The following is a 27,133-nucleotide window of genomic DNA, read 5'->3' as shown; positions in this document are numbered from 1 at the left end:
CTGGCAAAGTCCCTTGACATCTCTCAAATTGAAGCTGAAGTTGATGTAGAAACTGTCCTATCTTCAATGCTGACATAAATATGCTGCTTTTCTTGTGGACTGTCGGCGCCTGATTTCATCCTTCGAAGGGGTCCACCTCAACCATGTTCATTTACAGAGAAGGAAACCAAGCGGCTGATGCTTCAGCAAAGTTAGGTTGTGATCAAACTGTTTCTTTTGTCTCGCATTTTGTTTGGCCTCCAGAAATTATCTCCATTCTGGATAGAGACATTAGGGGCATGAGTACCCCACCCCATGTTTTGTAATTGAGTAACTTTAATCTTAATTCAATTTCTTTTATTATCAAATAAAAAAAAGAAGGAAATGATGTAATTTCAGTAACGACTAAATCAAAAATACAAAAAAAAAAAGCACCATGGATACTTCTTTTTTTTTTTTAAATCAAGCAAGGCAAAATATATTACAAGAAGCAAGATTACAAACGTATGTAAAATAGGATGGATCTGACAGTACTAATAGTAGTCTTGGCAGAATGGGCACAATGGATACTGATCAGTGTTTATATTGTGCAAAAGTGTATGAGATAGTTCCTTCTTATTTGAATTCATTTCTGTTATTTTCCAAGTAATCTACACACTTCTGAAGGTAACTGTTGTGCAAATCCTGATCTCCAAATATTGCACCAATTTCTTTAGCTTTGTACTTGAAGACTTTACCTTCATTTTCCACCATAACCAACCTTACCGAGTTGGCAACCGAGTCGCTCGTGTACGATCCATCTACATCATTTCTTGGTATTTCTATCCCCACCTGGTTCTCCTCTAGCACCCTAGCAATCAACCCCGTGTCTATGACAAACGGCAGCATAATGAGCGGATGGCCAAACATGAGCCCCTCTATACTCGAACCCCACCCGCAGTGAGTCAGGAATCCACCCACTGAATCATGACTCAGTATGTTAAGCTGAGGTGCCCAATTCTTCCAAACAATACCCCTTCCCTTGACTCTATCTTCAAACCCCCCTGGCAGGCCAGATGGATTCCTTAGAGCCCAGAAAAATGGTACACCGGATAACTCGAGCCCCAGAGCTAGCTCACTGAGTTGGAGTTGATTCAGTGATACCTCACTCCCAAGTGCCACATAAACCACTGAGCCTTTACCTTGACCATCAAGCCAATCCTTGATTGCAGTCCATGACTCATTGTTCTCCAGGCTGTTTTTTTCCACCGGGGGTGGCATTAATCCCACCGGTATGAAAGGCCGTGGATGCAAATCTTCAACCAACTTCAACCACTGGCCTTCAAACTCGCGGCAATATCTCATCAATATAACATCTGCGCCCTTTACAACCGATCCAAGCCGATACAAATCCGATACACCCGATCCATCTAGGTTCCTAGATTCCAACATCCATCTACTCTCGTGTAATTTAAAAGCCACTTTACTCTCGAATGGGATCCACTTCGGTGGAACCGTAAAATCCTCGACCTTAGTTCTGGGATCAGTACCCGCGATCAGTACTTCAAAAGGGGGTGCCAAGAATGCCATAGAGAAAGCGCTATAAATAGAAAACCATGATTTAGATATGTTCAGCTTAGCTGCGATGGGAGGTAACCAATACGGGGCAAAGTCGTAAATGATCCAGTCCGGAGCTGAGGATTCCAAGAAACGAGTCAACTCAGGCTCAAGTCCGTCGTAGGCTTTCTTGAGAACGGCAACATCAAGACCACCGAGGTCTACGGTGGCCTCCACATTTTCCGGAAGCCCATCAACTCGGGGAAGTGGGATTTTTACATAGGTAATAGAAGAAGCAAACTCTAGGGGGATTTTAGGGAGGCGATCGACGTTTTTAGGGGTGGAAATGAAGCTAACTTTGTGACCCCTTTGAGCAATGAATTTGGAGAGATCTAGAAAAGGGATGAAATGGCCGAAGGCTAACCAAGGAAACATGACAACATGTAAGCTGCCGGATTTGCCTGCCATGAAATAGGATTGGAATTTTAGCTCTATGATTTTTCTCCTTGCCTACAGCTTTTCTTGAGGTGTTGACATATATACGATCACGGTCGCAATTGATTTCGTTTTTCTATCGTATCGTCGCCGGTCCATGAGCCAAATTCACGGATTGACTCGAGTAACTTTTGAGCAGAATCGAATTTAAAATACTTAATCCAAGTATTTTTATTCCTTTCATTATGTAGGATTAGGAGCCTAACAGTTAGCTCAAGTATTTTTAAGTGTGTTTGGATAGAATATTATTTGAAATAATTACCGTAATATTTTTTGTAATGTGATGTATGTGAGATAAAAAATAATTAAAAATATAAAAAAAAATAAATTAAAAAAATATTTATAATACAAAGTAAAATATTATTTAAAATAAATTTACAATCCAAATACACTCGACGTTTTTGCGGTACAATTGACCAAACTCGAGGTTTCCTAAACCATTGTCGGCAATTGCTGCTGCTCTATCATGAACATAAATTACTGACACTCACTACTCTGTTAGACAACCTTTTATGTCTTTGTTCTCTAAGTTTACCTGTTTTTGACTAATCCAGCCACTAATTGTAATTTTTTTTCCAAACTCCAAAGCCCATAAATATTAATCTAAACTTAGGGAAAACCAGCTAGCGGCCATAATTTCAGCTAAAAGTTGTCTTTTAGCCGGTGTTAGATAAGGAAGGGACGGTAATCCATTTAAGGTCCATTTTGGGAAAATCCCAAGTGCTTCAGTCCAACTTCACATGGGCTTAGCCAGCCATTTTCACTCATTAGGATTGCTCGTCCGAAATCGACCTTTTGTCGGTAACTCTTTTCATATCCAGGTAAGCTTTTGAATAGCAGTGTCGTACACGTTATCCTTACCTTAAATTTGCACTTGAGATAAATTTATTCCTTTCCTTAATTTGCACTTAAGGACTTTGGCAAAGTTCGGGAGCTTAGGATAGAAAAGAGGTGAAAGGAAAACTTAAGTCACGAGAGAAGAGAAGAGAAGAAATTGTTATGTTGTTTGGGAGTTTTGAAAATTAGTGGAATGATTTTGAATATGAAAGTTATTAAATATTTGTTCAGGACATTTTTAAAAACAAAATAGATATTTTAAAAAACTTTCATAAGTTTCCTTCAACTTTCTTTCTATTTCTCTCCAATTTGGGAGGAAAAATTTTGTCTATTATTCATCCTCTTAAATCCTTCCATTTTTCTTATTTTCTTTCCTACTGAAAATTAACAAATGAAAGAAAAATTAACTTTCTCTTCTTTCTCTTTCTTTTCTGTCCAAATCCTTCACTCCCAAACGAAAGATTAAGTGAAATTTAAGCTCCAACGTTTCAAATTTATGACACATAAATAATTTTTGAGCGAAACTATGAAATTAAAACAATTAACCCAAGATGTCGAGCAATTTGCGAGTATAAACATTCAAAAGAATGGACCTTAGTTATTGGTGGTGTCTGTCATTCACATCAAGTGAAAGAACAAAGTCGTAGTTTTTTTTTTTTCCAAAGATTACAAGTAATTAAATTAGAAATACTCAGGAGTTTACAGTTAAATTGGCCCAAGAAAAGTAATCTAAGCGGGATCCATAAGTGACAAAGTCGTAGTTCACCCAAGATGTCGAGCAAATTGCGAGTATAAATATTCATACGGATGGACCTCGGTGATTGGTGATGTCTGTCATTCACATCAAGTGAAAGAACAAAGTCGTAGTTTTTTTTTTTTCAAAAATTACAAGTAATTAGATTAGAAACATTCAGAGTTAAGGATTAAATCGGCCCAAAAAAGCAATATAAACGGATCCACAAGTAATAAAGTCGTAGTTCAGGGGTGAATAATTGGGAGTAGTCGTAGTACTTATTATGCCAAGCTGTACTATGACGTGCTTGACATAACATATTCGTCGTCAATCAGTTGCACGTTATCCTAGGCGCTCCATCGACCACAAATCAATACACCAGTTGCTATCCCGTTGCTGATTTTTTGGGAGAAATTTGCAATGCTGATTGAGGCCTCTTGGTTTTGTAATCACAGATTCGCAGTCACATTCCAGTGAAATTTTGACAAAAATGTACCATCTAGCGTTTTGGATGTGCAGTGAAATTTCACTTCTTGTGGTGGATGGATACTAAAGGTATGTGCAAATCATAGCTTGAGCCCTAGAAACTTAATTGAACACATGTGCACGGGTTTGTTTGGATTGGGTTTTATTTCCCCAAATTTATTTGCTTACATCATCATTACAATTTCCAATACACCTTTTTACTTTCCCAATTACCTTTTTATCTCACATACATCACATCACAAAAAATGCTACAGTGAAAATATCTCTAATAATTCACAATCCAAACAGATATTTAAATTATATTGGCACATAATGAATAAAAATGTAGGAGAAAAATTGAGCATTAAAACAATTAAAATTGACAAATTTTATTTGCATTTTAATTTTTATTCATCACAATTTTACTATCATTGTTATCTTATAATTTTTATTTATTTGACTATATAATGAAACAAATAGTAGGAATATAATTAACAAAATACAGAGTATAAATAACATTTTTCTCAAAATTTGTTGTGAAGAGAAATCCATTTATGAAGTCAGCCCCCTATTTATTGTAATTTGGATAAAGAATTTTGAACTAGTATCATGACGATACTCTAAAAGGAGAGAGAGTTAATGTACTATGAGTGCATTGCTGGATTAATAGCAGTATAACTTTAGTTGTAACTTAATCAGAAGAAGTCATAATGTTTCTAGTACTTTAATAATAATAAAAAAAAGTTTAGAAAGCCATTAAGACCTGGCACAATTTTCAACGTCAATAAAGATTACTAAAAACTTGTACATTTTTCTTTCTTTTTGAGAGAAGAAACTAATTCATCTATTTAAATCCTACCTAAAGGTAAGAACATTATCCCTTACCTCTAGAATATAAATTGCAAATTTAGATAAAAATATGAACTATCATATTTCCAGATCTATACATACAAATTAGGATCCAACCATTTTTTTTATTGCCAAAAAAGTTTCTAATCAAAATTAAATTTTCTAACAATTTTTTGTTGAGTAACACTGTCCACCAACTGCAATCCTTTTATAATCGCAATGAACTAGTCAAATTAACAAAATGCTGCCAACTCCTTCAACCATATGGTCATGATATGCCCACTTTAATGCGTAGCAATTGTACCAAACCCTAACTACTCTATCACTAAGGACAATAAAAAAGGGATAATAGTACAAAGCTCTAGATTCTGAAATCTAACTTTACATTTCTTTTATTGCACAAAACACATCTTGGGCCCACCTAAACCTTCAACCATATGGTTCTGATATGCCCACTTTAATGCATAGCAATTGTACCAAACTCTAACTATGCTATCATTAAGGACAATAAAAAAAGGGATAATAGTACAAAGCTATAGAACCATTTCAAGCAAAAAGATTCTGAAATCTAATTTTACATTTCTTTTATTGTGCAAAACACATCTTGGGCCCACCTAAAGATAGAATCTCTGATAAAAATTTGATAACAAAATAAAATTTCTACAAAATGAATTGTAAGTCTGTAACATAGGAACCAAAATTAAGCATAACAAAGTTTCACATTTGCTATAGTGGTGAACTCTATAGTAAACTTGAGTTGTTCAACTATCTGATTTTAGTAACAAAACTTGTCAATTTGATGCTGAATTAGGCTAGACCATGCAGTAAATATCTTACTTTTCCAATATAATTTTTTGCACATCTATGAGAAGTACGAACAAGTCATACAAACAAAATGAACCAAAAAAATTCAGAGTCGTAAATCATGAAATAAATTAAGACATGCCTACATTATTGGTAATATCCTTCTCTTTTTCCTCAATAATAAAGTCACCATAGCAAGTTTGATAATAACCTCAACTGAGAACAACTAAACTCGATTTCCTGGAACTTCAATGCGTCAAAAAAGGTCTCTACAAGTCTCTTTAAGAGGTTCCAAGAAGCTGAAAAATAGACAATAAGCAATCAAAGTCTGTGTTAGCAAGCAGGAGATATTCTCTTAAATCATAAAAAGAAAATTACTGCATTCAAAAATAGTATTACACAAATTACTTCTAAACACAAATTGTAAAATTTTATTTAGGCTCAGTTCATGAATAAGACACTAATTCGAAAGCAAGGATGATTTGTGGCAAATGGGGAGGCTGCATTCTGAAAGAAAAACAGGAAAATATTAGATTACATGAGAAAGGAAAAACTGAATAAAAGAGATGATATGTACGTGAATAAGAATGTGATATGATTGACATCTCATTGAAAGTATTTAGTTATGAATCCAATGATGGAAAAGTTTCTACATTATTCCCATTATGAGTTCATAGTTCCACGTCAATATGCCAACCAGATTGATACAGATTACACATTAGCACAACCATGTATTAAAATTACAAACATCCATTTAGGACCAAAATTTTGGTATAAAGCAGCTACCCATCAATTTTGATTGCATTCTCACAACAATCCTATTTTGACACAATCAATAAATATGTCCAAATTTCAATAGTTAACAATTCAGGTGTATGAATACTATTAGCAAATCATAAGGAAAATTTGTCTCAATTACCTAAGAGTTGTATATTATGCAAAATTTTCAACCTACAAGATTACACTATATGAAAAAATAAATGAAAAAATTAGGTCTTTTCCCAAGCTAGTTGCTAGAATTATTATGCAAGGATAGATAGGACATGCCAATATACAATTTTATGTTTAAGGATTTTCTTCAAGGCAATTACAATGCTTTTTCTTTGACAAATTTTATGCCTTTTCACACCTAACACCATCAAGCCTTGAGACCTTCTATGGGAATGATAAGAATCAAATCCTCAACATATGATTATACTATATGAGCTTCCTATGTGATTGCAAAATGGGGGAAAAAAAGAAATAGAGAGAAGCAAAGATAGAAGAATACTTAGCTAGAATTATCTTGGTGGAAGCATTATATGATATGTTTTTTCTCATAAAAAATACACAATAATTGTAGATAATTACAAAATAGAACAAAAAAAAGGAAAAAAATGTGAAGTAAGAAATCAAATTCTAGGAGGAGAAAAGAAAAGAATAATTTTTTGCTTTATTCTTCATAGAAGAGGGTCACTGGCATAAAATGAATCCTACCAGTTTTTTACATATTTTAATATTTCACTTTTTATCCATGAATAAATACCAAATAATAATGTCATCCTACAAATTCAGCAATTAAATGTTTGTTGACGGGATTTTTTTTATATCAATGCAAGTTTAAATCCGATTTTTATACCTGCTGGCTGCAAGTATACAGGCGAAACTGTAATGTAGGGTATGTATCGGGTCGATCCCACGAGAAACAATTGAAACAAGTACTAGACCCTTATTTTTCTTTATTATTTAGACTTACAATAAATTTGAGCAGAGAAAGTTTATTGTTATAATCTACAAATTTGATCTGCAAATCTAGTTTAATAAATGCTAAATGCAAATGAAGAATTCTTACTCAAGAAAGACTCTAAGGATTTAGATTCTACTTATGGCATAAAAAACTCAAATGAATGGATTTACCTCTTGTTATTATTCTTGTGTAACCAGAGATTCATTTCCAACTTTACCAAGTCTCATTCTCATGATGAAATGGCCTAGGGTAGTTCAGTTTTTCCTATTTTCATGGTGAAATACTACTACTACTCTGTTTTCTTTCATGAAATGCTAAGTAATCCACTTAAGTGTATCTCTATTTTCATGAACATACAACTTAAGTTCTACTCATGTGTTTCCATTGTTACTACCAACTCTCACTGAATAATAACAACTATAAACATACTATTGGTAATTAATCAATAACAAGTAATCACAGCTACACAAGTAGACAAGTTAATATAAGATATAACAAGTGTAAATGACATTCAATTAGTATTATTTAACCATAAGTTTCATCTACTCTCTAGATTAAGGAGTTTAGCTACTCATGAATGATTTAACAATCAAACTCACAAGTTTATTAATGCAAAACATCATGAAGTACAAGTACAAAAAAAAAAGAAAAGAAAGCTTAGCCAATTGATGGTGAAACTCTCCAATTCCTGCTATGTTCTTGCACAATATGATTACAAGTGAAAACTCCAAATGCTTCTCCAAGAACTCTTAGCTTGAGAGAAACTAATTACCAGAAGGAAAACTAGCTACGTAGGTTTATCTCCTGCTTCTTTCTTGTGTCTCTGCATAAAAGGTGGTGGAAAGTCTATCCCTTTCACTTCATAATTTTCTCCACTCAGATTTTGTAAAAAAAAGTCAAAGATATGATGTTTCTTTTTTTTGTCTACAACTCATTTGGTCTTCTCTTTTATTGCAGAAGCATGTGCCACCGATTTCTGTCCCTCAAAATAGCTGGAAAAGTTGTGAGAAAGGTAAAAGAAAACGGCTGTGCCACTTGCTGAAGAGAGAGACAGATCCGAGTCTCGGATTCGAGGGGTGAAAATGGATCCAAGCTCGGATTTTCACGATCCGAGGACTTTTCATAATGGATCCGAGGTCGGATCTTCTGACCTCGGATACACTCCTCCAGAAGTACAGACGAGGGCTCGGATCCCTCTTTGCTCTCACGGATCCGAGCTCGGATCCGTGCCATTAAATTTCCAGTTTTTCACTTATTTCCTTTTGCCTTCATTTTTGCTCCTACTTACTTTCTTGTGTGCTTTATCCTCTGGAAGATCCTTACACCCCTTCATCTCGTGCATGAATTTCATACATCGATATCCTTCACAATTTCACAAAATTAACACATTAATCCACTCATTTATCAAGTTTTGAACACTTAAACAATAATTACGCAATTATCACCAAATAAGTTCAAATATGGCTTTAATCTTCTCAAAACATACCAAAAGTTCATGCCATATTTGTACAAAATATACGTTAAATATTCACTTATCAAATTCCCCCACACTTGAATCATTGCTTGTCCTCAAGCAATTTGCACGAAACTTACTTCAATGATTCAATAGATAAAATAATATACGTACTTTTGTCAAATTTAATTTCTCAAAAACCTAGAAACCAATCATTATGCCATTTCTTATATTACACTAAATACTCATAATATTCAATTAAAGAAAAATAATTATGCCTTAATTTTAACAAATTCAAATCAATCTCTCATTCTATCCTAATTTCACAAATAAGTAAATCACGTAGTCAATTTTAGGGCCTTCCTCATCCCATAACCATCAAAATTTTCATAACTAAGAGGGATTTATTCATACTTCATTTTACTTAAATAGTAGAAATGTCTTTTTACGCGAAAATCAACACTTTAAGGTGAAAATTCCCGGTTACCCAACATTTCACTTATTCAAATTGTTAAGCATACTCTTAATTCCAATACTTTTTTACGCGAATGATGACATTTGTAAATGCCAACCCCCGATTACTCAGTATGCGAATCATTGGAGTAGAAAATATTATTATTATTTTTTTCTCTTTTTTTTGATTTTTTTTAACAATCTTTTCCCTCTAAACATAATTAAAGGAAGAATCTGGCCTTGTCTTAACTATATCAATCACTTACTTATAAAATTAAGTAAAAATGAGAAATATCATTAAACATGCAAAATTCTAAGCATAATTTTTCTTATTTAACTGAATGTACTTTCTAAAATGTAAAAATTCTAATTGCATAATGACTAATTCCAAGTCAAATAAGGACTCAACTTTCCCAAAATACATATAACATTTTATCCAATGGAAGAATTAGGCACTTAAATTTGAGCATTTTGGTCATTATTTGAAAGAATTGCAATGTAATATTGGAAAATATTTTAGAAAAATTTTGACAGAGTTTCCCCATATAATTGGACAAAACTCCCTGCCAACAGCCTCAATTTCAAGAAAATTAATCTCAAGACAATATTTTCAAATATAATTCCAACATTTTAAGCTATAGACAACTCAAATCATGCATTTCAAAACACAACCATCCATAAGATAAAGTAATCCCTCCCCCACACTTAAAATCTACAATGTCCTCATTGTAGAGGAAGGTTAAAGAATCTGAAACTTCCCTCAAATAAGTCGTGATTCAATTTGAAGCCCTTAATCCTCACGATCATCCAACTTCTGACCACAATGAAACAAAAAAAATACGAAAAACCATAAGTAGCACAAGATAATCCACTATGAAAACTACAAAATAAAGCAACAAAAGATGTAATCAGCTAAAGATCTTCATGGCTGCTCAGAACGAGGGTCTACTATCTCCTCAGTTCCATGAGGACCCTGTGATGTACCAATATGCCCCTCATCCTGCTGAGGTGTTGGAATTGGCGACCGGCGGATATGAAAATAGTCCTCGATCGCACGAAGACGGCGATCATGTCTGTCGAGTCGCTCCGTCATCATCCGCTTAGTCTGGTCAATGCGTTCGACGACTCGAGTCTCCATGCAACAGATGGCATTGAGGAGCTCTTGCCACTTGGATCGCGGCGGAGGTGGTGGTCGCGGAACGGGTGGAGGAAGAGTCTGATGTGCCTCCGGCTCTTGAGTTTCCGCTTGTGATTCAGTGTGAGGTGAAGGCTGAGCGGAAGTCGATGCTTCTCCCGTGTCCCGAACTAGAGCAGCTCTAAAATCCGTAGGGATATTCAAGGATTAGAGTATCGAGACACTGACCTCCTTGGTAGCCCTAGTGATAGTGGCTCGCTCGGTTCCAAGGGAAACCTTGAGCTTCTCAAACAGAAGGGATAGAAGGCGAGGGAATCCAAAACATGTTTCGCCGGCTCTCATTCGCGCGGTGGTCCGCATGTAGCTGATAATAATACTGGGCAGAGGTATTCCAGTCAGCTGCCGACCTACTCCGTTCATCATCTTGTCCGGGAAGTAAAGGTCACTGTTGCGGAGCTCTCGTTTTCCACTTCTTTTCGGTACCACATTGAAAGCAAAAAGATAGAATATCAAGTGGTACCGAGGCTCGAAGGAGTCGGCATATACGGTGAGCTTCTTTGAACTTCCTCGCTCACGGTATTGACCCTTAAGACATGACACAGCTTCTCCTACTTGCCATGGATCACGTGCCTTGAATTCCTTGGTCAATTTCACATCTTCTCCATCGTCCTTGAGTTTGACGAATTTGGCAATGGTATCCCGATTGAGAGCCACTCTTTTACCTCAAACCCACGAGACGATGAGGTTGCCATTGTGGCTCTGTTTGTTTTCTACATTGGCGTAGAACTCCCGGACTAGATTGGGGTAGTAGTGCTTGGGCAATTGAAGGATGTTCTCCCATTCGAGTCTCTTGAATGCCGTAGAGATGTGGTAGTGCGCATCCACCTCCGGTGCCAGGTGCTTTTCAATGATAATTTCCTTATCTAAGCCTGCTTCGTACCACTGTTGATTCTCGAGTGACGTGAATCTAGTGGTGTCATAATCGGGAAGTGGCTCGTCGCGGCTAGTGGATGCGGTCTTCCGGCGAGACCAAGGTGGTGGCTTAGGCGAAAGAGATTCTTTCTCAGGCGACTCCTCATGCAAAGAAGGTGTATGTTCTTCACTTGATGATGGTGTAACTTGATGATGGTGTAGGAGTACGAATACGAGCCCTCCTTGTACGAGCCATAGTACCTATAAACAAGATGAGTATTTATTAGAAACGATAGAAACTTGCTCATACATGTTAAATAGGCATTTAAGAAAATTTCGGTAGAGTTTCCCCTTGAAAAATGGCTAAATTCCCTACCAAAATGTACCCAAATTCAATCAAATAAACTTCCTAACACCTCTCAAATCCAATTCCCACATTTATCAACAAGGATACATAGTAAGTCCAACACTTGAGAATTAAACCCATTTGCAAAAATGGAATAATATTTCAAAGTAAAGTAGACTATCAATGACAATGTGCTATAACATCAGATTTGGAACATTCTGGTAAAACCACATTTCCATATGTGTTACCAAAACATCCACAATTCTAAACGTCTAGCAACCTTCCCAAAGAAATATAGAACACTTCGTCATACTTACATATTAATCCCAACTTACATACAAGGGAGCTCCAATTCTTCAAATCAATTGCAAAATAACTCAAAGAGACAAAGAATTTCAAGCAAAAAGGTTCAATGTGCTTAATAAGAAACATACCCTTTTTACCAAATTGAAACTGCTCTAATGATAGCATATCATTTTCAATTGGTACAACAGTGATTTATATTCCTTAGAACAAATTCATATATCCAATGAAAGCAAAAATTCACAAGTTTAAATCACCAAAATGATCAAGCCCAATAAAATTAAAAAAAATACCAAAAATATCACCAAATCCACAATTTTCCCTATACTAAGCACAAAAATGTTAGTAACAACATATTCTAGTACAATGTGGCACATTTATAATAAGAACTTCAACATATAAGCAATTATTAGAATATGCCCAAAAACTAGAAAAATGCAAAAATAGGAAATATAAAATCTCAAAGGAAGTTGGAAATTGTTACCTCAAGTGTGTAGAGTGACGATGGAAGATGATAAGGATGCAAAAATTGAAACCGAAATAGCCCAAATTAGCCTCCAAATTGAAGAAGTACAGTGCAGCTCCAATTCTAGTTTTTGAAGATCAAACTCACCAAATTGACGTTTTTGATTTCAGAAAACTGAGGGTTTATGCTCAAAAGAGGTTGGGAGATGTTTTTCTGGTGAAAAATTGGATGATTGATGGATAAAATGGAAAATTAGATGGAGAGGTCTAGGGTTTCGGTGAGAAGAGGGAAAAGGGAATTCGAAAAATGCAGAAACAAGGCTTCGGTTCTGTTATATCCGCGAACCGATCCCAGCGCGGATCGGTTCTGCAAGGCCTTGGATCCGACAAGGCTCGGATCCGTCTTAACAAAACCGCAGACGAGCCCTCGGATCCATCTGGGTTGGACTGGATCCGATCTCGTATCATAGGATCCGCTGTTGGATCCTTCTAGGTTTTTCGGATCCGAGCTCGAATTTGTATTTCTCTGCACTAATTGCAGAAACTGTAATTTTTTAAACTTTTTCTCCCTTTTCCAGCCAATTCCAAATTACGCTTTGGAAAAACTTTTTAGCAATTCCAATCTCCCACGCACATGTAATATACCAAAAATACAATATCCAACCTCTCAAAACACATCAAACACATCTTTATTGAAAATCGAGGAATGAGGTTCTTTGATCATTTTTGCATTTTTACACCAAAATGGCACTTTTGGGCATTAAATGCACATCAAATGAGTCCATGAGCATTTATAAACATGTTATCACTAAAACTCACTTGAATATACTTGAAATGCACAATGTATATATGCATAGAAATTTTAAACACTTAAAACACAATTCGGTAAGAAAACCTCCCTTTTACACTTGTTTTTCAAATGCACCTCCAAGATGGATGTTAAGACTCCAATACCTCCTACAAACAAGTGAAATACATCTAATTAGTCAATTAAATCACATCAAAATATAAGAAACACATAAAAAACACACAACTACAATATTATTATTGGGTTGCCTCCCAACAAGCGCTTTGTTTAGAGTCGTTAAGCTCGACTCTCCTACAGCTCTTTTAACTCTCCATTGCGTTTCCTAAGGAGTAAATTACTCCTTTAGGAACCTTTTCTCTAGCCAAATAGGGTTTCAATTTTTGACCATTTACTTTAAATGGGGAATCATTTTCACCTTTTATTTCCACTGCTGCATAAGGAAATACTTGAATAATTTCAAATGGTCTCGACCACCTTGACTTCAATTTTCCTGGAAATAACTTCAGGCGTGAGTTGAACAAAAGTACATTTTGCCCTACCTGAAATTGTTTAGGAATAATATGCTTGTCATGCCAATATTTGATCTTTTTTTTATAAATTTTGGCATTTTCATATGCATGTAGTCGGTGTTCCTCCAATTCACTTAGCTCAAGTAATCGCTTTTTACCTGCAAGATTAAAATTCATATTAATAGATTTAATTGCCCAATAAGCTTTGTGCTCAATCTCTATAGGTAGGTGACAAATAGACTAAACGATACGGCGACATCCCTAGGGGTGTCTTAAATGCCGTTCGGTAAGCCCATAGTGTATCATCTAACTTTGTAACCCAATCCTTGCGTGATTTATTCACAGTCTTCTCCAAAATGAGCTTTATCTCACGATTAGCTAGCTCCGCTTGTCTGTTGGCTTGAGGATGATATGGAAGTGATGTCTTGTACCTATAACCATATTTAAATAATAAGGAATCCAATTGTTTGTTACAAAAATGTTTCCCTTCATCATTTACTATGGCCTTAGGTATACCAAATCTATTGAAAATATTCTTTTTAAGGAATCTAAGTACAATCTTAGAGTCATTAGTAGGTGAAATGATTGCTTCTACCCATTTAGAAACATAATCCACTGCTACTAAGATGTATTTATTATTAAAAGAACTAGGAAATGGTTCCATAAAATCAATACCCCATACATCAAATAACTCAACTTCCAAGAATGTAGTTAGGGGCATTTCATTTTTTCGAGATATATTTCCAGTTCTTTGGCATGCATCACAATTTTTAACATATTCCCTAGCATCTTGGTACATAGTTGGCCAATAAAACCCTGATTGCCATACCTTTGCCACAGTCTTGGAAGTACTGACATGACCACCTGTTTCAAGATTATGACAATGATCTAAAACATTATGTACCTCATTTTCGGGAATACATCTACGTATCATACCATCGGCACAGTGTTTATACAGCAATGGTTCCTCCCAAAAGTAACTTTTTACATCATGTAAGAATTTCTTCTGTTGATGATAATTAAACCCCTTTGGAATCTCTCCACTGACCAAGTAATTAGCAAAATCTGCATACCATGGAGAATTGCTAAGTGCTAGGACAAACTCATCCGGAAAATTCTCTTGAATTGGAACTTGATTCTTGACTGGGATATATTCCAAACGTGATAGATAATCTGCAACTAAATTCTTCGATCCCTTTTTATCTTTTATCTCCACATCAAATTTCTGCAATAAAAGAATCCACCGAATTAGTCTAGATTTTGCATCCTTCTTATGTAGCAAATATTTAAGAGCTGAATGGTCCGTATATATAATAACTTTAGATCCTATTAAATAGGATCTAAATTTATCTAAAGCAAATATCACCGCTAATAGCTCTTTTTCTGTCGTTGCATAATTGAGTTGTGTCTCATTTAGCAACTTACTAGCATAGTAAATGACGTGCAATCGTCCTTCTTTCTTTTGTCCCAAAACTGCTCCAACCGCATAATTACTTGCATCACACATCAATTCAAATGGTAGTGACCAATCGGGCGAAGTTATAATTGGGGCCGAATTCAATTCCTTCTTCGACATTTCAAATGCACCAAACAATTGTCATCAAATTGAAAAGAGGTATCTTTACATAATAAATCACATAATGGCTTTACTATTTTAGAAAAATCTTTAATAAAGCGTCTATAAAAGCCAGCATGTCCCAAAAAACTCCTTATCCCCTTGACATTACTTGGAGGTGGCAATTTTTCGATAACTTCTATTTTAGTTTTATCCACCTCAATTCCCATGGAGGAAATCTTGTGTCCTAAGACAATTCCTTCTTTTACCATAAAATGGCATTTCTCCCAATTCAATACAAGATTTGTTTCCTCGCATCTCTGCAAAATCAATTCCAAATTATGAAGGCAATGATCAAAAGATGAACCATACACAGAAAAATCATCCATAAATATCTCTATAATTTTCTCAATATAATATGAAAATATAGCTATCATACAATGTTGAAAAGTCGCAGGTGCATTGCATAAACCAAATGGCATCCTTTTAAAGGCAAAAGTGCCATAAGGACACGTGAATGTGGTATTCTCTCGGTCCTTTGGAGCTATAGCTATTTGATTATATCCTAAAAAACCATCAAGAAAACAATAAAATTCATATCCGACTATTCGCTCTAATAATTGATCAAGAAATAGTAAGGGAAAATGATCTTTTCTTGTTACCGTATTTAATTTACGATAATCAATACACACTCTCCACCCTACCACAAGTCTAGATGGAATCAATTCATTATTTTTACTCACGATTGTAGTTATTCCACTTTTCTTTGGTACCACATGAATTGGACTAATCCAAACACTATCGGAGATAGGAAAGACTATACCTGCATCAAGCCACTTAAAAATTTCATTTCTTACCACCTCTTTCATGTTTGGATTAAGTCTTCTTTGTGTTTCCACCACTGGTTTGCAATTGTCCTCCAATAAAATGCGATGCATGCATATAGAAAGACTTATACCTTTAATGTCTGCAATTGCCCATCCCATTGCCTTCTTATGCTTAGAACTCTTAGCAACTTTGTACAATGCTCATCATCCAAGTCAGCACTAACAATTACAGATAAAGTACTATTTTCTCCAAGAAATTCATACCTTAGATGAGTTGGAAGTGGTTTGAACTCTAGTTTTGGAGGTTCAATTTCTGAAGGTGGTGAAAGCCCTTTTCCTTGGCCAAGACTTTCATACAAATTACCCCTTTTATAAGGTGCTTGAAAATCCAAATACTTGCATCCCTAAACTCATTAAACAATATTCAAGAGGATCAAAGTCAAAATTGATTTGACTCATCTCTTGAGTTAGTTTATCAATTGTGCCAATAGAATATGCATGATCGGTAAAAGAAGGGTATTTTTCCATTTCATGCAAATTAAACTCTATCTCTTTTCCACCTACTTGAAACTTCAGCTTGCCATTTTTAACATCAATAATAGTACCTGCAGTAGCTAAAAATGGTCTACCAAGAATAATTGGCATAGATACATCTTCTTCCATATCTAACACCACAAAATCCACTGGAATGATAAATTTTTGAACTTTTATCAATACATTCTCCAACACTCCCAATGGATATCTAATAGACCTGTCCGCTAGTTGCAAAGTAATATTAGTGCGTTTAACCTCCTTCAACCCCAAATGTCTAGCCACCGTTAGAGGAATCAATGATACACTAGCACCAAGATCACACAATGCTTTAGAAAAATCAATGTTACCTATGGTACAAGGTATAGAGAAACTTCCTGGATCCTTCAATTTCGGTGGTAGCTTATTTTGTATAATTGCACTACACTCCTCAGTTAATACTATTGTTTCGCAATCTTCCAACTTCCTTTTTTTAGTCATGATTTTCTTGAGAAATTTTGCATAAGACGGAATCTGCAAAATAGTATCGGCAAAAGGAATGTTAATATGCAATTGTTTGAAAAGTTTAACAAATTTTTCAAAATCCCTATCAAACTTATTCTGCTTTAATCTTTGTGGAAATGGAACCGCAGGAGGTATTGGAATGGTAGCGGAAGATGATGGTTGATTTTCTCTTGGTTTCTCCCGACTATTTTCTTCCACTATCGCCTCTTGGTTCCTCTGCTTTTCTTTTTGTTTTTCATTCTCATCTTACTCAACTTTCACCACTGGAAGTTCTTCTAATTGCTTACCACTACGAAGAGTAATGGCTTTGACATGCTCCTTAGGATTTACCTCTGTTTTGCTAGGTAATTCTCCTTGATTTCAATTATTCAAAGAACTAGCAATTTGACCAATTTGGACCTTTACATTCCTGTACATTGTAGTGAGTTGGTCCAATCTTCCTTCTACTCGCTCAAATCTGTCCGAAGTAACTTTTACAAGCTTTTCCACTGCCATTTCCCAACCAGGTTTAGTTTCAGCTTGTTGTTGCCTTGACTGAAATCCTGGTGGATTAGTTGGTCTTGGTTGATTTCCTTGATCCTTCCATCTAAAGTTTGGATGATTTCTCCACCTCGGATTGTAAGTATTCGAGTAGGGGTTATTTTGAGCATTACGATTGTAATTATTGACGAATTGTACCTGCTCAGAATCAACACACTCATTAGTATCATGTTCGTCTCCACATACAGAACAACGCGCTACATGTGCATTAGATGAACTTAGACCAACTCCACCTTGTCTACTTAACAATTTCATCACATTATTCATTTGGGCACTCAGCATATTGAGAGTATCCATTTCTATCATACCTGCGTGACGTCTTGTATTACTTCTCTCATTGGCCCACTGGTAGTTATTTGTTGCCATTTCTTGGGGTGATTTACCCATTAAAGCTCCACCTGCAGCTGCATCGATCATAGTTTTAGTAGAAAAAACTAAACCATTATAGAAGGTTTGTATGATTAACCACTCCGGCAGTCCATAATGTGAACATTTCCGAAGCAAATCTCTAAACCTTTCCCATGCCTCATATAATGATTCACCTTCCAATTGGCTAAAACTAGTGATATCCATTCTTAGTTTAGCAGTCTTACCTGGTGGAAAATACTTATTCAAGAATGCTCTTGATATATCATCCCCTCTGGTGAAAGTATTAGGAGGATGAGAGTGTAGCCAAAGTTTGGTCTTATCTCTCAATGAAATTGGAAACAATCTTAGCCTTATATCATTATCACTAACTCCATTCATTTTAATTGTATTACAAATTTCCAAAAATGTAGCTAAGTGTGTATTAGGATCTTCTACTACATTACCTCCAAATTGAGACTGTTGAACCATTTGGATAAGTGATGGTTTAATTTCAAAATTGTTAGCATTTACCAAAGGCCTTGCTATGCTCGTTTGAGATCCTTGTGTTCCCGGTAGAGCAAAATCTTGTAGAACTCGCCTATTTGCTTCGTTTTCTGCCATTTCTTCTTCAATTGGAAGCTCTATTAAGATTTCGTCTATTGGTTGCCAAATTTCTTGTTCCTCTTGCTGTGGTGTGTTCCTTCTTGGTCTATGTAGTATCCTCTCAATTTCTGGATCGAAAAGTGCAACTTCTCGAGACGCCCGGTGCATACACTACAAATAGAAATAAGAAATATTATGCAACTTCAATTGTCAAAATTTGACTACAATGTAGGATTAAATATAATCAGCTCAATTAATAAAATAAAACTGTCTAAATTAATAAAGATGATTAGGCTCTAATATTGCCGCTCCCCGGCAACGGCGCCAAAAACTTGACGGAATTTTTTATATCAATGCAAGTTTAAATCTGATTTTTATACCCGTTAGCTGCAAGTATACAGGTCGAAACTGTAATGTAGGGTATGTATCGGGTCAATCCCACGAGGAGCAATTGAAACAAGTACTAGACCCTTATTTTTCTCTATTATTTAGACTTACAATAATTTGAGCAGAGAAAGTTTATTGCTATAATCTACAAATTTGATCTGCAAATCTTGTTTAACAAATGCTAAATGCAAATGAAGAATTCTTACTCAAGAAAGACTCTAAGGATGTAGATTCTACTTATGGCATAAATAACACAAATGAATGGATTTACCTCTTGTTATTATTCTTGTTTAACCAGAGATTCATTTCCAACTTTACCAAGTCTCATTCTCATGATGAAATAGCCTAGGGTAGTTCAGTTTTTCCTATTTTCATGGTGAAATACTACTACTACTCTGTTTTCTTTCATGAAATGCTAAGTAATCCACTTAAGTGTATCTCTATTTTCATGAACATACAACTTAAGTTCTACTCATGTGTTTCCATTATTACTACCAACTCTCACTGAATAATAACAACTATAAACATGCTATTAGTAATCAATCAATAACAAGTAATCACAGCTACACAAGTAGACAAGTTAATACAAGATATAACAAGTGTAAATCACATTCAATTAGTATTATTTAACCATAAGTTTCATCTACTCTCTAGATTAAGGAGTTTAGCTACTTATGAATGATTTAACAATCAAACTCACAAGTTTATTAATGCAAAACATCATGAAGTACAAGTACAAAAAAAAAGAAAAGAAAGCTTAGCCAATTGATGGTGAACCTCTCCAATTCCTGCTATGTTCTTGCACAATATGATTACAAGTGAAAACTCCAAATGCTTCTCCAAGAACTCTTAGCTTGAGAGAAACTAGTTACCAGAAGGAAAACTAGCTACGTAGGTTCATCTCCTGCTTCTTCCTTGTGTCTCTGCATAAAAGGTGGTGGAAAGTCTATCCCTTTCATTTCATAATTTTCTCCACTCAGATTTTGTAAAAAGAACTCAAAGATATGATGTTTCTTTTTTTTGTCTACAACTCATTTGGTCTTCTATTTTATTGCAGAAGCATGTGCCACCGATTTCTGTCCCTCAAAATAGCTAGAAAAGTTGTGAGAAAGATAAAAGAAAACGGCTGTGCTACTTGCTGAAGAGAAAGATAGATCCGAGCCTCGGATCCGAGGGGTGAAAATGGATCCGAGCTCGAATCTTCACGATCCGAGGACTTTTCATAATGGATCCGAGGTCGGATTTTCTGACCTCGGATACACTCCTCCAGAAGTACAGACGAGGGCTCGGATCCCTCTTTGCTCTCACGGATCCGAGCTCGGATCCGTGCCATTAAATTTTCAATTTTTCACTTCTTTCCTTTTGCCTTCATTTTTGCTCCTACTTACTTTCTTGTGTGCTTTATCCTCTGGACGATCCTTACACCCCCTTCATCTCGTGCATGAATTTCATACATCGATATCCTTCACAATTTTACAAAATTAACACATTAATCCACTCATTTATCAAGTTTTGAACACTTAAACAATAATTACGCAATTATCACCAAAAAAGTTCAAATATGGCTTTAATCTTCTCAAAACATACCAAAAGTTCATGCCAAACTTGTACAAAATATACGTTAAATATTCACTTATCATCTGTTGGCTATAACATTAAGATCGAAAAATAAAGCAAACAGGAGAGACGAGAGATGAAGTAGAAAAGAAAGAAAAGAAAATGTAAAACGAACTCAAACAAATGATAAGGACCTCTCCTTGCTTTGCAACTAATCACCTCGGGGAAAAAACATGGCAACAATCTTAGTTAGATTAGTTTTAAAAAATAAAAAAAAATAAAAAAGGTGAGAGATGGCAGCAATTGCTATCACAAGAAGAAGAAGAAGAGATGAAGTAGGTTTTCTAAGAGAGTAAGGATATTTTAATCCTTTTGGCCCAATTGAAGAAAAAAAGAGAAGGAAAAATTTAGCTAAAATGAGAAATGTTCCACTAGTCAAAAACATAGACAATACACATGTCAAAAGGATGGGTTACTATATTAACTTGATTTTTTTCTTATATACAAGGTATAAAAAAAATAGCAACAATCTTATTTAGATTAGTTTTGAACAATAAAAAATAAAAAAAGGTGAGGGATGATAGCAGTTGCTGCCACTAAAAGAAGAAGAAGAGATGGAGAATATTTTAAGCCTTTTGACCTAATTGAACCAAAAAAAAGGAAGGAAAAATTTAGCTACAATGAGTAAGGTTCTACTTGTCAAAAATATGGGCAATACACATGTCAAAAGGATGGGCTGCTATAGTAACTTAGTTTTCTACTTATATGCAAGGTAGATATATTTTTTAACATATTAAATATTATTATTATTTTGATTTCAAATGTAAACTCATGTATAGTACGGATCATAATACTAGTTTTTCATATGCTAAAGATGAAAATATCTCTACAAATATGGTGTGCAAACTCGTGTGCCGTGAATTTCATCTCTTTTAACCAAGCAAATATACGAAATGGTCCAAGTAATCATTTTCAGGAGTTTAGGTGATACTTGACACCAAAAGTAATATAACGGGCAATGAGACATGGATTCAATGACCAATCCTATATGTCTATGTATGTGTGTGTTTGATTTGCGCAACGGATCTTCTGTCCTAATTTCTATGTCACTCTCTGTCTCACTTTTTATTTTATTGTCATTTCTCTTTCATAAATATCGTATTTTAATTCTTTTTTGTTTTATCAAAATCCAACAACTATTAACTGAATAAAAAATAAATACAACAGTACCAAAAAATGATAGATAATAGAAAATTAAAAAATATATAGAAAATTCATAAAAAATATCATTTGAGTATTTTGATTTTTTAATTTTGTTAAATTTTGCATATTACTCAATTAATAGTTGTTGAATTTTAAGAAAAGAAAAAAGAATTAAAATATGATATTTATGAAGGAGAAATAGTAATATAATAAAAAGTTGGCCAAAAAGTGTTACATTGAGCGAAACAAAAGATCCATTGCAATTTGTATATAGGGAACTATGTTCTAGGTGGTAAAGGAGATGGTGATTATTGAATAAACAATCTAAACCAAAGTATTCACTACGAACATTAGCATTTTTGAAATTAGGTTTAAAAGGTTTCGAAATAAGGTTTAAAAGGTAATAAATTAAGTGGAGGATTTAAAGACAGAAAATATGGTCTTAAGAAGGTTAAGAAAAGAAGGATTTTGAAATCAATGACTTACCTAATTAAGTATCTAGTGGAAACAGTAATCACCATAGAAGTTTTACTAAACAACTAATTAAATGGACAGTACAAAATGGAATTTTAACATTGATTGAAAAGAAGAAATAGGATGATAGAAAATAAAAAAGAAATTGATAAAATTTGAAAAGTAATAACCATAAGTGAGACAAATTATAAGGGTAGAAAAATATAAAAAAATTTAAGGAATTTTAGAAACCTTAAGAATCTAGCATTACAAGGAGAAACAAAAACAAAATTAGAGAATTTACCGAAAGTAATGGGAAAAACATATGAAAATATCTTTAGTTCAGGAAATTCAAGATAAGCTAAAATTTGCATAGCTCACATTTAAAGTTATAATTGGTCAACATTTAGAAAAATCTTCTTTGTCAAATTTGAAACAATCGACACATTTCTTAATGAACACATCTGTTTAAAAAATAAGTATTAAAGATGACATAGAATGACTATAAGAGAATATGGCTGCTCACGACTCAAGCCGCTCACAAGTTGTTCGAGTCAAAGTTCGACTCGAGTTCAATAAGCATCAAGCTTGAGTCGAACCCGAGTTAGCTGGACATAGGCTTAGGAGCTCGTCAAGCTGCTCGACTGGTCGTGCAAAATTACATAAATATCCCTATTTGTATAACTAATTACTAACTTAGAATTCAGATAATAACTTCCATTTCCACACAACTTCAATTTCCATTTCCTGTTCCTCATTATTATCAGTCATCACTCTTTCCCCAAATACAAAAAACCAATCTAGCCCTAGTCGTCGCCGCCGCAAGGTCCGCAACCACTAGTCCATCTCCACCATGACCACAAACACCACTGTCACCTTAACTCTTTCCTAGGTTCCCAACCCACAACCACCACCACCACCATTTCTTCCCCCATTTATCGGCTAGCTACATGAGTAGCAATAGCAGCTGTTCGCACCTCATCTTCAGCAAAATCGGCAGTAGCTTCAGGAACAAGGGTACCCTATTGGGTTCTCCAGTCCTAGTGGAGGGTGATTCGAAGGTCCTTATTGATGCTATGTAGGGGCATGGGGGCGTCCTGGTTTCTTTATTGGCTATTCTCCGTTATATTCGGCAAGTTTCGACTAAGGTTTCTTCCTATAACCATGTCCACCGGGAGGGGAACACGGTGGCTGATGCTTTGGCGTCACTGGGTAGTCGTTCCAACAGATTCTGCCTTTTCCACATCTTCAGCTCCTTGCCATGGTCGGTGAGGGGCCTCGATCTGTCAGGTTGATAGATTAGGGATTGGCCATTTTAGGTTCTTCAAGAGTCCTTGTAGGGCCACACCCTAGGCTGGGTAGAGGTGTCACACGCTCTCATGTACATTTCCTTTCAAGTTCAATAAAAGTTCTTTTTTTTGTAAAAAAAAAAAAAAAAAATCTACTTGAAAAAGTTTGACTAATTGGGATATGCTCTTTCTCTTTTGAGTTTTCTTTGATTGAAACAGGGCACTCTTTTGCTTTACTTGAAGTCCTTGAGAATTTTAAAGAAGAGAATATATTACTAATACCATCAAGCATTGTCCACAATGTTTTGTTTTGTGCTCCAATTACTTGCTTGTTGGCTAGCTTTTGTAAACAAATAGAGGTTGCTTACTGATGTGCTGGAACTTAAGTGGTCCATAATTTGGTTAATTATATGGTCCATTTTTTGATAAATAGTAGAAAATTGATTGTAGGATTAAGCCAATAGTTTCAATATATAAAAAGAATTCGAAAAAAAAATAAGGAAATCCCAATCTTTTAGTGTTGAAACATTTCAAATCTAAATCTTTGTAAATGTCATCCTATGGTGATGACCATTGAGGCCCTGAATGTGATGAATATTTGCATTTTAATCTTTATGACAAAAAAAGGGTTGATGTGGCCCAACAAATTTTTTTTTAAGAGACAAATGGATGCCATGCTCTTTGTATGGCTGATTTGTTAGGTGGCATTTAGTAGGGATTGCCAAAGGTTCAAGAAGGTCAAGTTGTTTTCAACTTTTAGGCAATAGGATTTTATTAGCTCATTCAAATTTTAGTGGAGCAAATCTTGATGTTGTGTTAATTGGGTTTGATGAACAAGTAATCAAATAAACTATGAATGACCATTCATAAATTTGGTGATGTATAATCACTTTCTTTGAACTACAAACACTTTCAAAAAATTAAGCATGACTTTGTTTGTTTTCTTTAAGCTTTTACCAGATTCACATCCTAGTTGTTTTTTTTAGCAACATGTTCCTCATGTATTTCTCTTTTCCTTTGTGTATAGCTAAAAGAAAGTGAAGCATAAGATGGATATGTTTCCCCAAGAGTTGTGCTCACAAATTATTAGATCAGCGGGTGATTCTACTACTCCCGCGGATTTTTTGAATAGAGAGGCTGCAATTGAGAATCAAAGAAGAGCTCGAATTCTTTCTTGGAGATGAAGAAATAGGAAGCCAAGAAGAGGAGTTAGAAGGTAATACTCATAAAACCACTCAAACTACAAATCAAGTGTTTGCTGCAGGTGATGACTTAGATGCTTTTAGAAAAAAGAAAAGAGCCAGAAAATCCAAAGTATAGGATGATTTCAAAGATGTAGATGTTGGACCTCAAAAAACTCTCATGTCAGAGTGTATACACTGCCATGCTAAATTCAAGAAGACCAAAACTAGTACAACATCAAGCTTGCTTCGACATATCAAATCATGTCCTGTTTGCTTGCAAAAACTCAAAAACACAACAACAAGAGATTATTTTCCCAGCTGCCGACTCTAACTCACTTGTTCAGTCTTATAATCATAATGGGAAGTTTGATATGGTTGCCATGAGAGAAGCCGTAGCCGAATGGGTGCTTATGAAATTGTGGAGGAAGAGGGCTTCAATTTGATGATGAAAAGAGGAATACCTCAATGGCAAATAATTAGTTGGACAACTAACAAGAATGATTGCACTTCTGTGTATGAAAGAGAGAAGACCAAGTTGAAGAATTTATTAAAGAAAACCAAGAAGGCTGACTACAGATTTTTGGAAGTCTAAGATTCAAAAGTTTGAGTATATGGTTATTACTGGACATTGGATTGATAGCCATTGGAGATTGCAAAAATGGGTCTTAAACTTTGTGCATCTTCCTCCACCACGTCGGGGCATCCAAGTTGTAGATGCTATTTTCAAATGTAAAGGAGTGGGGCATTGAAAACAAAATTTATACGGTCTAATGGATAGTACTTCAAATAATGATACTGCTTTGAGATGCTTGAAGGACACCTTCTCAAGGAACAAATGCCTATTAGCCAAGGGGAAGTTGTTTCATGTGAGATGTTGTGCTCACATACTCAACTTAATAGTTCATAATGGTATCAATGAAATCAAATATATAGTTGTGAGAGTACGAGAGAGCATAGAGTTTATAAACAAAACAGATGGGAGACGCTTGCTTTTTGCTGAAATTGTACAACAGCTTCAATTACCTGGGAAAGTGCTCATTTATAATTGCAAAACAAGATGGAATTCGACCTATGAGATGCTGGCTTGTGCTCTCAAGTTTCAAGAGGTTTTTCCAAGATTTAGAGATAGAGAGCCAGACTTCGATTTCTACCCAGCTACAAAAGATTGGGAAAAAGTGAAAAAAGTTTGTGACATTTTACAAGTTTTCTGGACAGCTACTCATATCATATCTAGTAGTGACTATCCAACAGCAAATTTGTATCTAAATGAAATTTGTCGAATAAAAATACTATTAGACAGTAAGACAAATGATAAAGATGACTTTGTTCGGTCAATAGTTGGGAGGATGAAGCAGAAATTTGACAAGTATTGCGATGAGTGTAATTTATTGATGGCCATAGCAGCAATCTTGGACCCGAGGTGCAAAATAAGAGTAATCAATTATTGCTTTCCATTGATATATCCTCCACATAAAGTGCAAGTTAATATCAATAAGGTTCGGCAAGCATTGTATGATCTATATGATGAATATGCGGAGATGCATCTTTCAAGTTCAAGTGGTTCATCTTCATCTTCATCTTCTCAACTACAGACCGGTAATGATCTAGCAAACAAGAGTAGTGGTAGTTCATCTTCATCGGTGACACATCTTTTAGGTATGAGTGAATTTCTTAGCCATATTGCTACTATGAAAAGTGTTCAAATCCTCAAGAATAAGTTGGATATCTACTTTGAAGATGGTCTTCTCATTGCCATAGAGGATTCAAATGTAGATATTATGAATTTGGATGCTTTGAAGTGGTGGAAAGACACAAAAAATACAAGATTCTGCATAGAATGTCTGCTAATATTTTAGCCATTCATATAAGCACTGTAGCTTCAGAAGCTACATTTAGTGCTAGAACTAGAGTGATCGACTCCTACCATGCATCATTGGCTCCAGAAACTGTAGAAATGCCGATGTGTGCTAGCGATTGGTGTTGCAAACTACACGGGGTTAAGAAAAAGGAAAAGGTGACTAAAAAACAAAATTACTATACATAGTATTTGAAATATGTCTTAGTCTTACTATTTCTTGACTTCCTTTTCTTTATTCTTTTCTTTTTACAAAAAGTGAAGACTTCACAAGATATTGTATTGCCTATTTCTTGACTCTATCTCATTTGAGGTAATCTACATTTCATTTTTCTTTTTATGATCTTACTTGTGGATGGTTTTAGTTGTTTTTTGGTTGATTTTTTGGTGCTTTTATTCTTGGCTAGTATTTTGCTAGTTTTTGGATTGTTTTTATGTTAGCTGGTATTTGGCTGTTTATGTTGGCTAGTATTTGGCTGGTTTTTTTAC

General features: G+C 35.1%; 2 protein-coding genes and 1 non-coding gene across 3 annotated transcripts; 2 read left to right on the top strand and 1 right to left on the bottom strand.

The window, feature by feature from the left end:
- Positions 1-446: 446 nt before the first annotated feature.
- LOC113751570 (UDP-glycosyltransferase 91D1-like) lies at positions 447-2,159 on the bottom strand. The gene has a single exon (XM_027295623.1). The coding sequence runs from the start codon at positions 1,981-1,983 to the stop codon at positions 595-597; it is 1,389 nt and encodes a 462-aa protein (XP_027151424.1). The 5' UTR covers positions 1,984-2,159; the 3' UTR covers positions 447-594.
- A 16,081-nt stretch (positions 2,160-18,240) lies between these two features.
- Positions 18,241-18,347, top strand: LOC113754664. Its single transcript, XR_003465342.1, has one exon. It is a non-coding gene; the product is annotated as a small nucleolar RNA R71 (small nucleolar RNA).
- Positions 18,348-25,559: 7,212 nt separating this feature from the next.
- LOC113751465 (zinc finger BED domain-containing protein RICESLEEPER 2-like) lies at positions 25,560-26,645 on the top strand. The gene has a single exon (XM_027295488.1). The coding sequence runs from the start codon at positions 25,560-25,562 to the stop codon at positions 26,643-26,645; it is 1,086 nt and encodes a 361-aa protein (XP_027151289.1).
- Positions 26,646-27,133: the final 488 nt, after the last annotated feature.

The sequence above is a fragment of the Coffea eugenioides genome, chromosome 11 (assembly GCF_003713205.1).
Source record: "Coffea eugenioides isolate CCC68of chromosome 11, Ceug_1.0, whole genome shotgun sequence".
Lineage (NCBI taxonomy): Eukaryota > Viridiplantae > Streptophyta > Magnoliopsida > Gentianales > Rubiaceae > Coffea > Coffea eugenioides.
The sequence above is the reverse complement of the archived record's forward strand: the minus strand, read 5'-3'. Positions and strand labels throughout refer to the sequence as shown.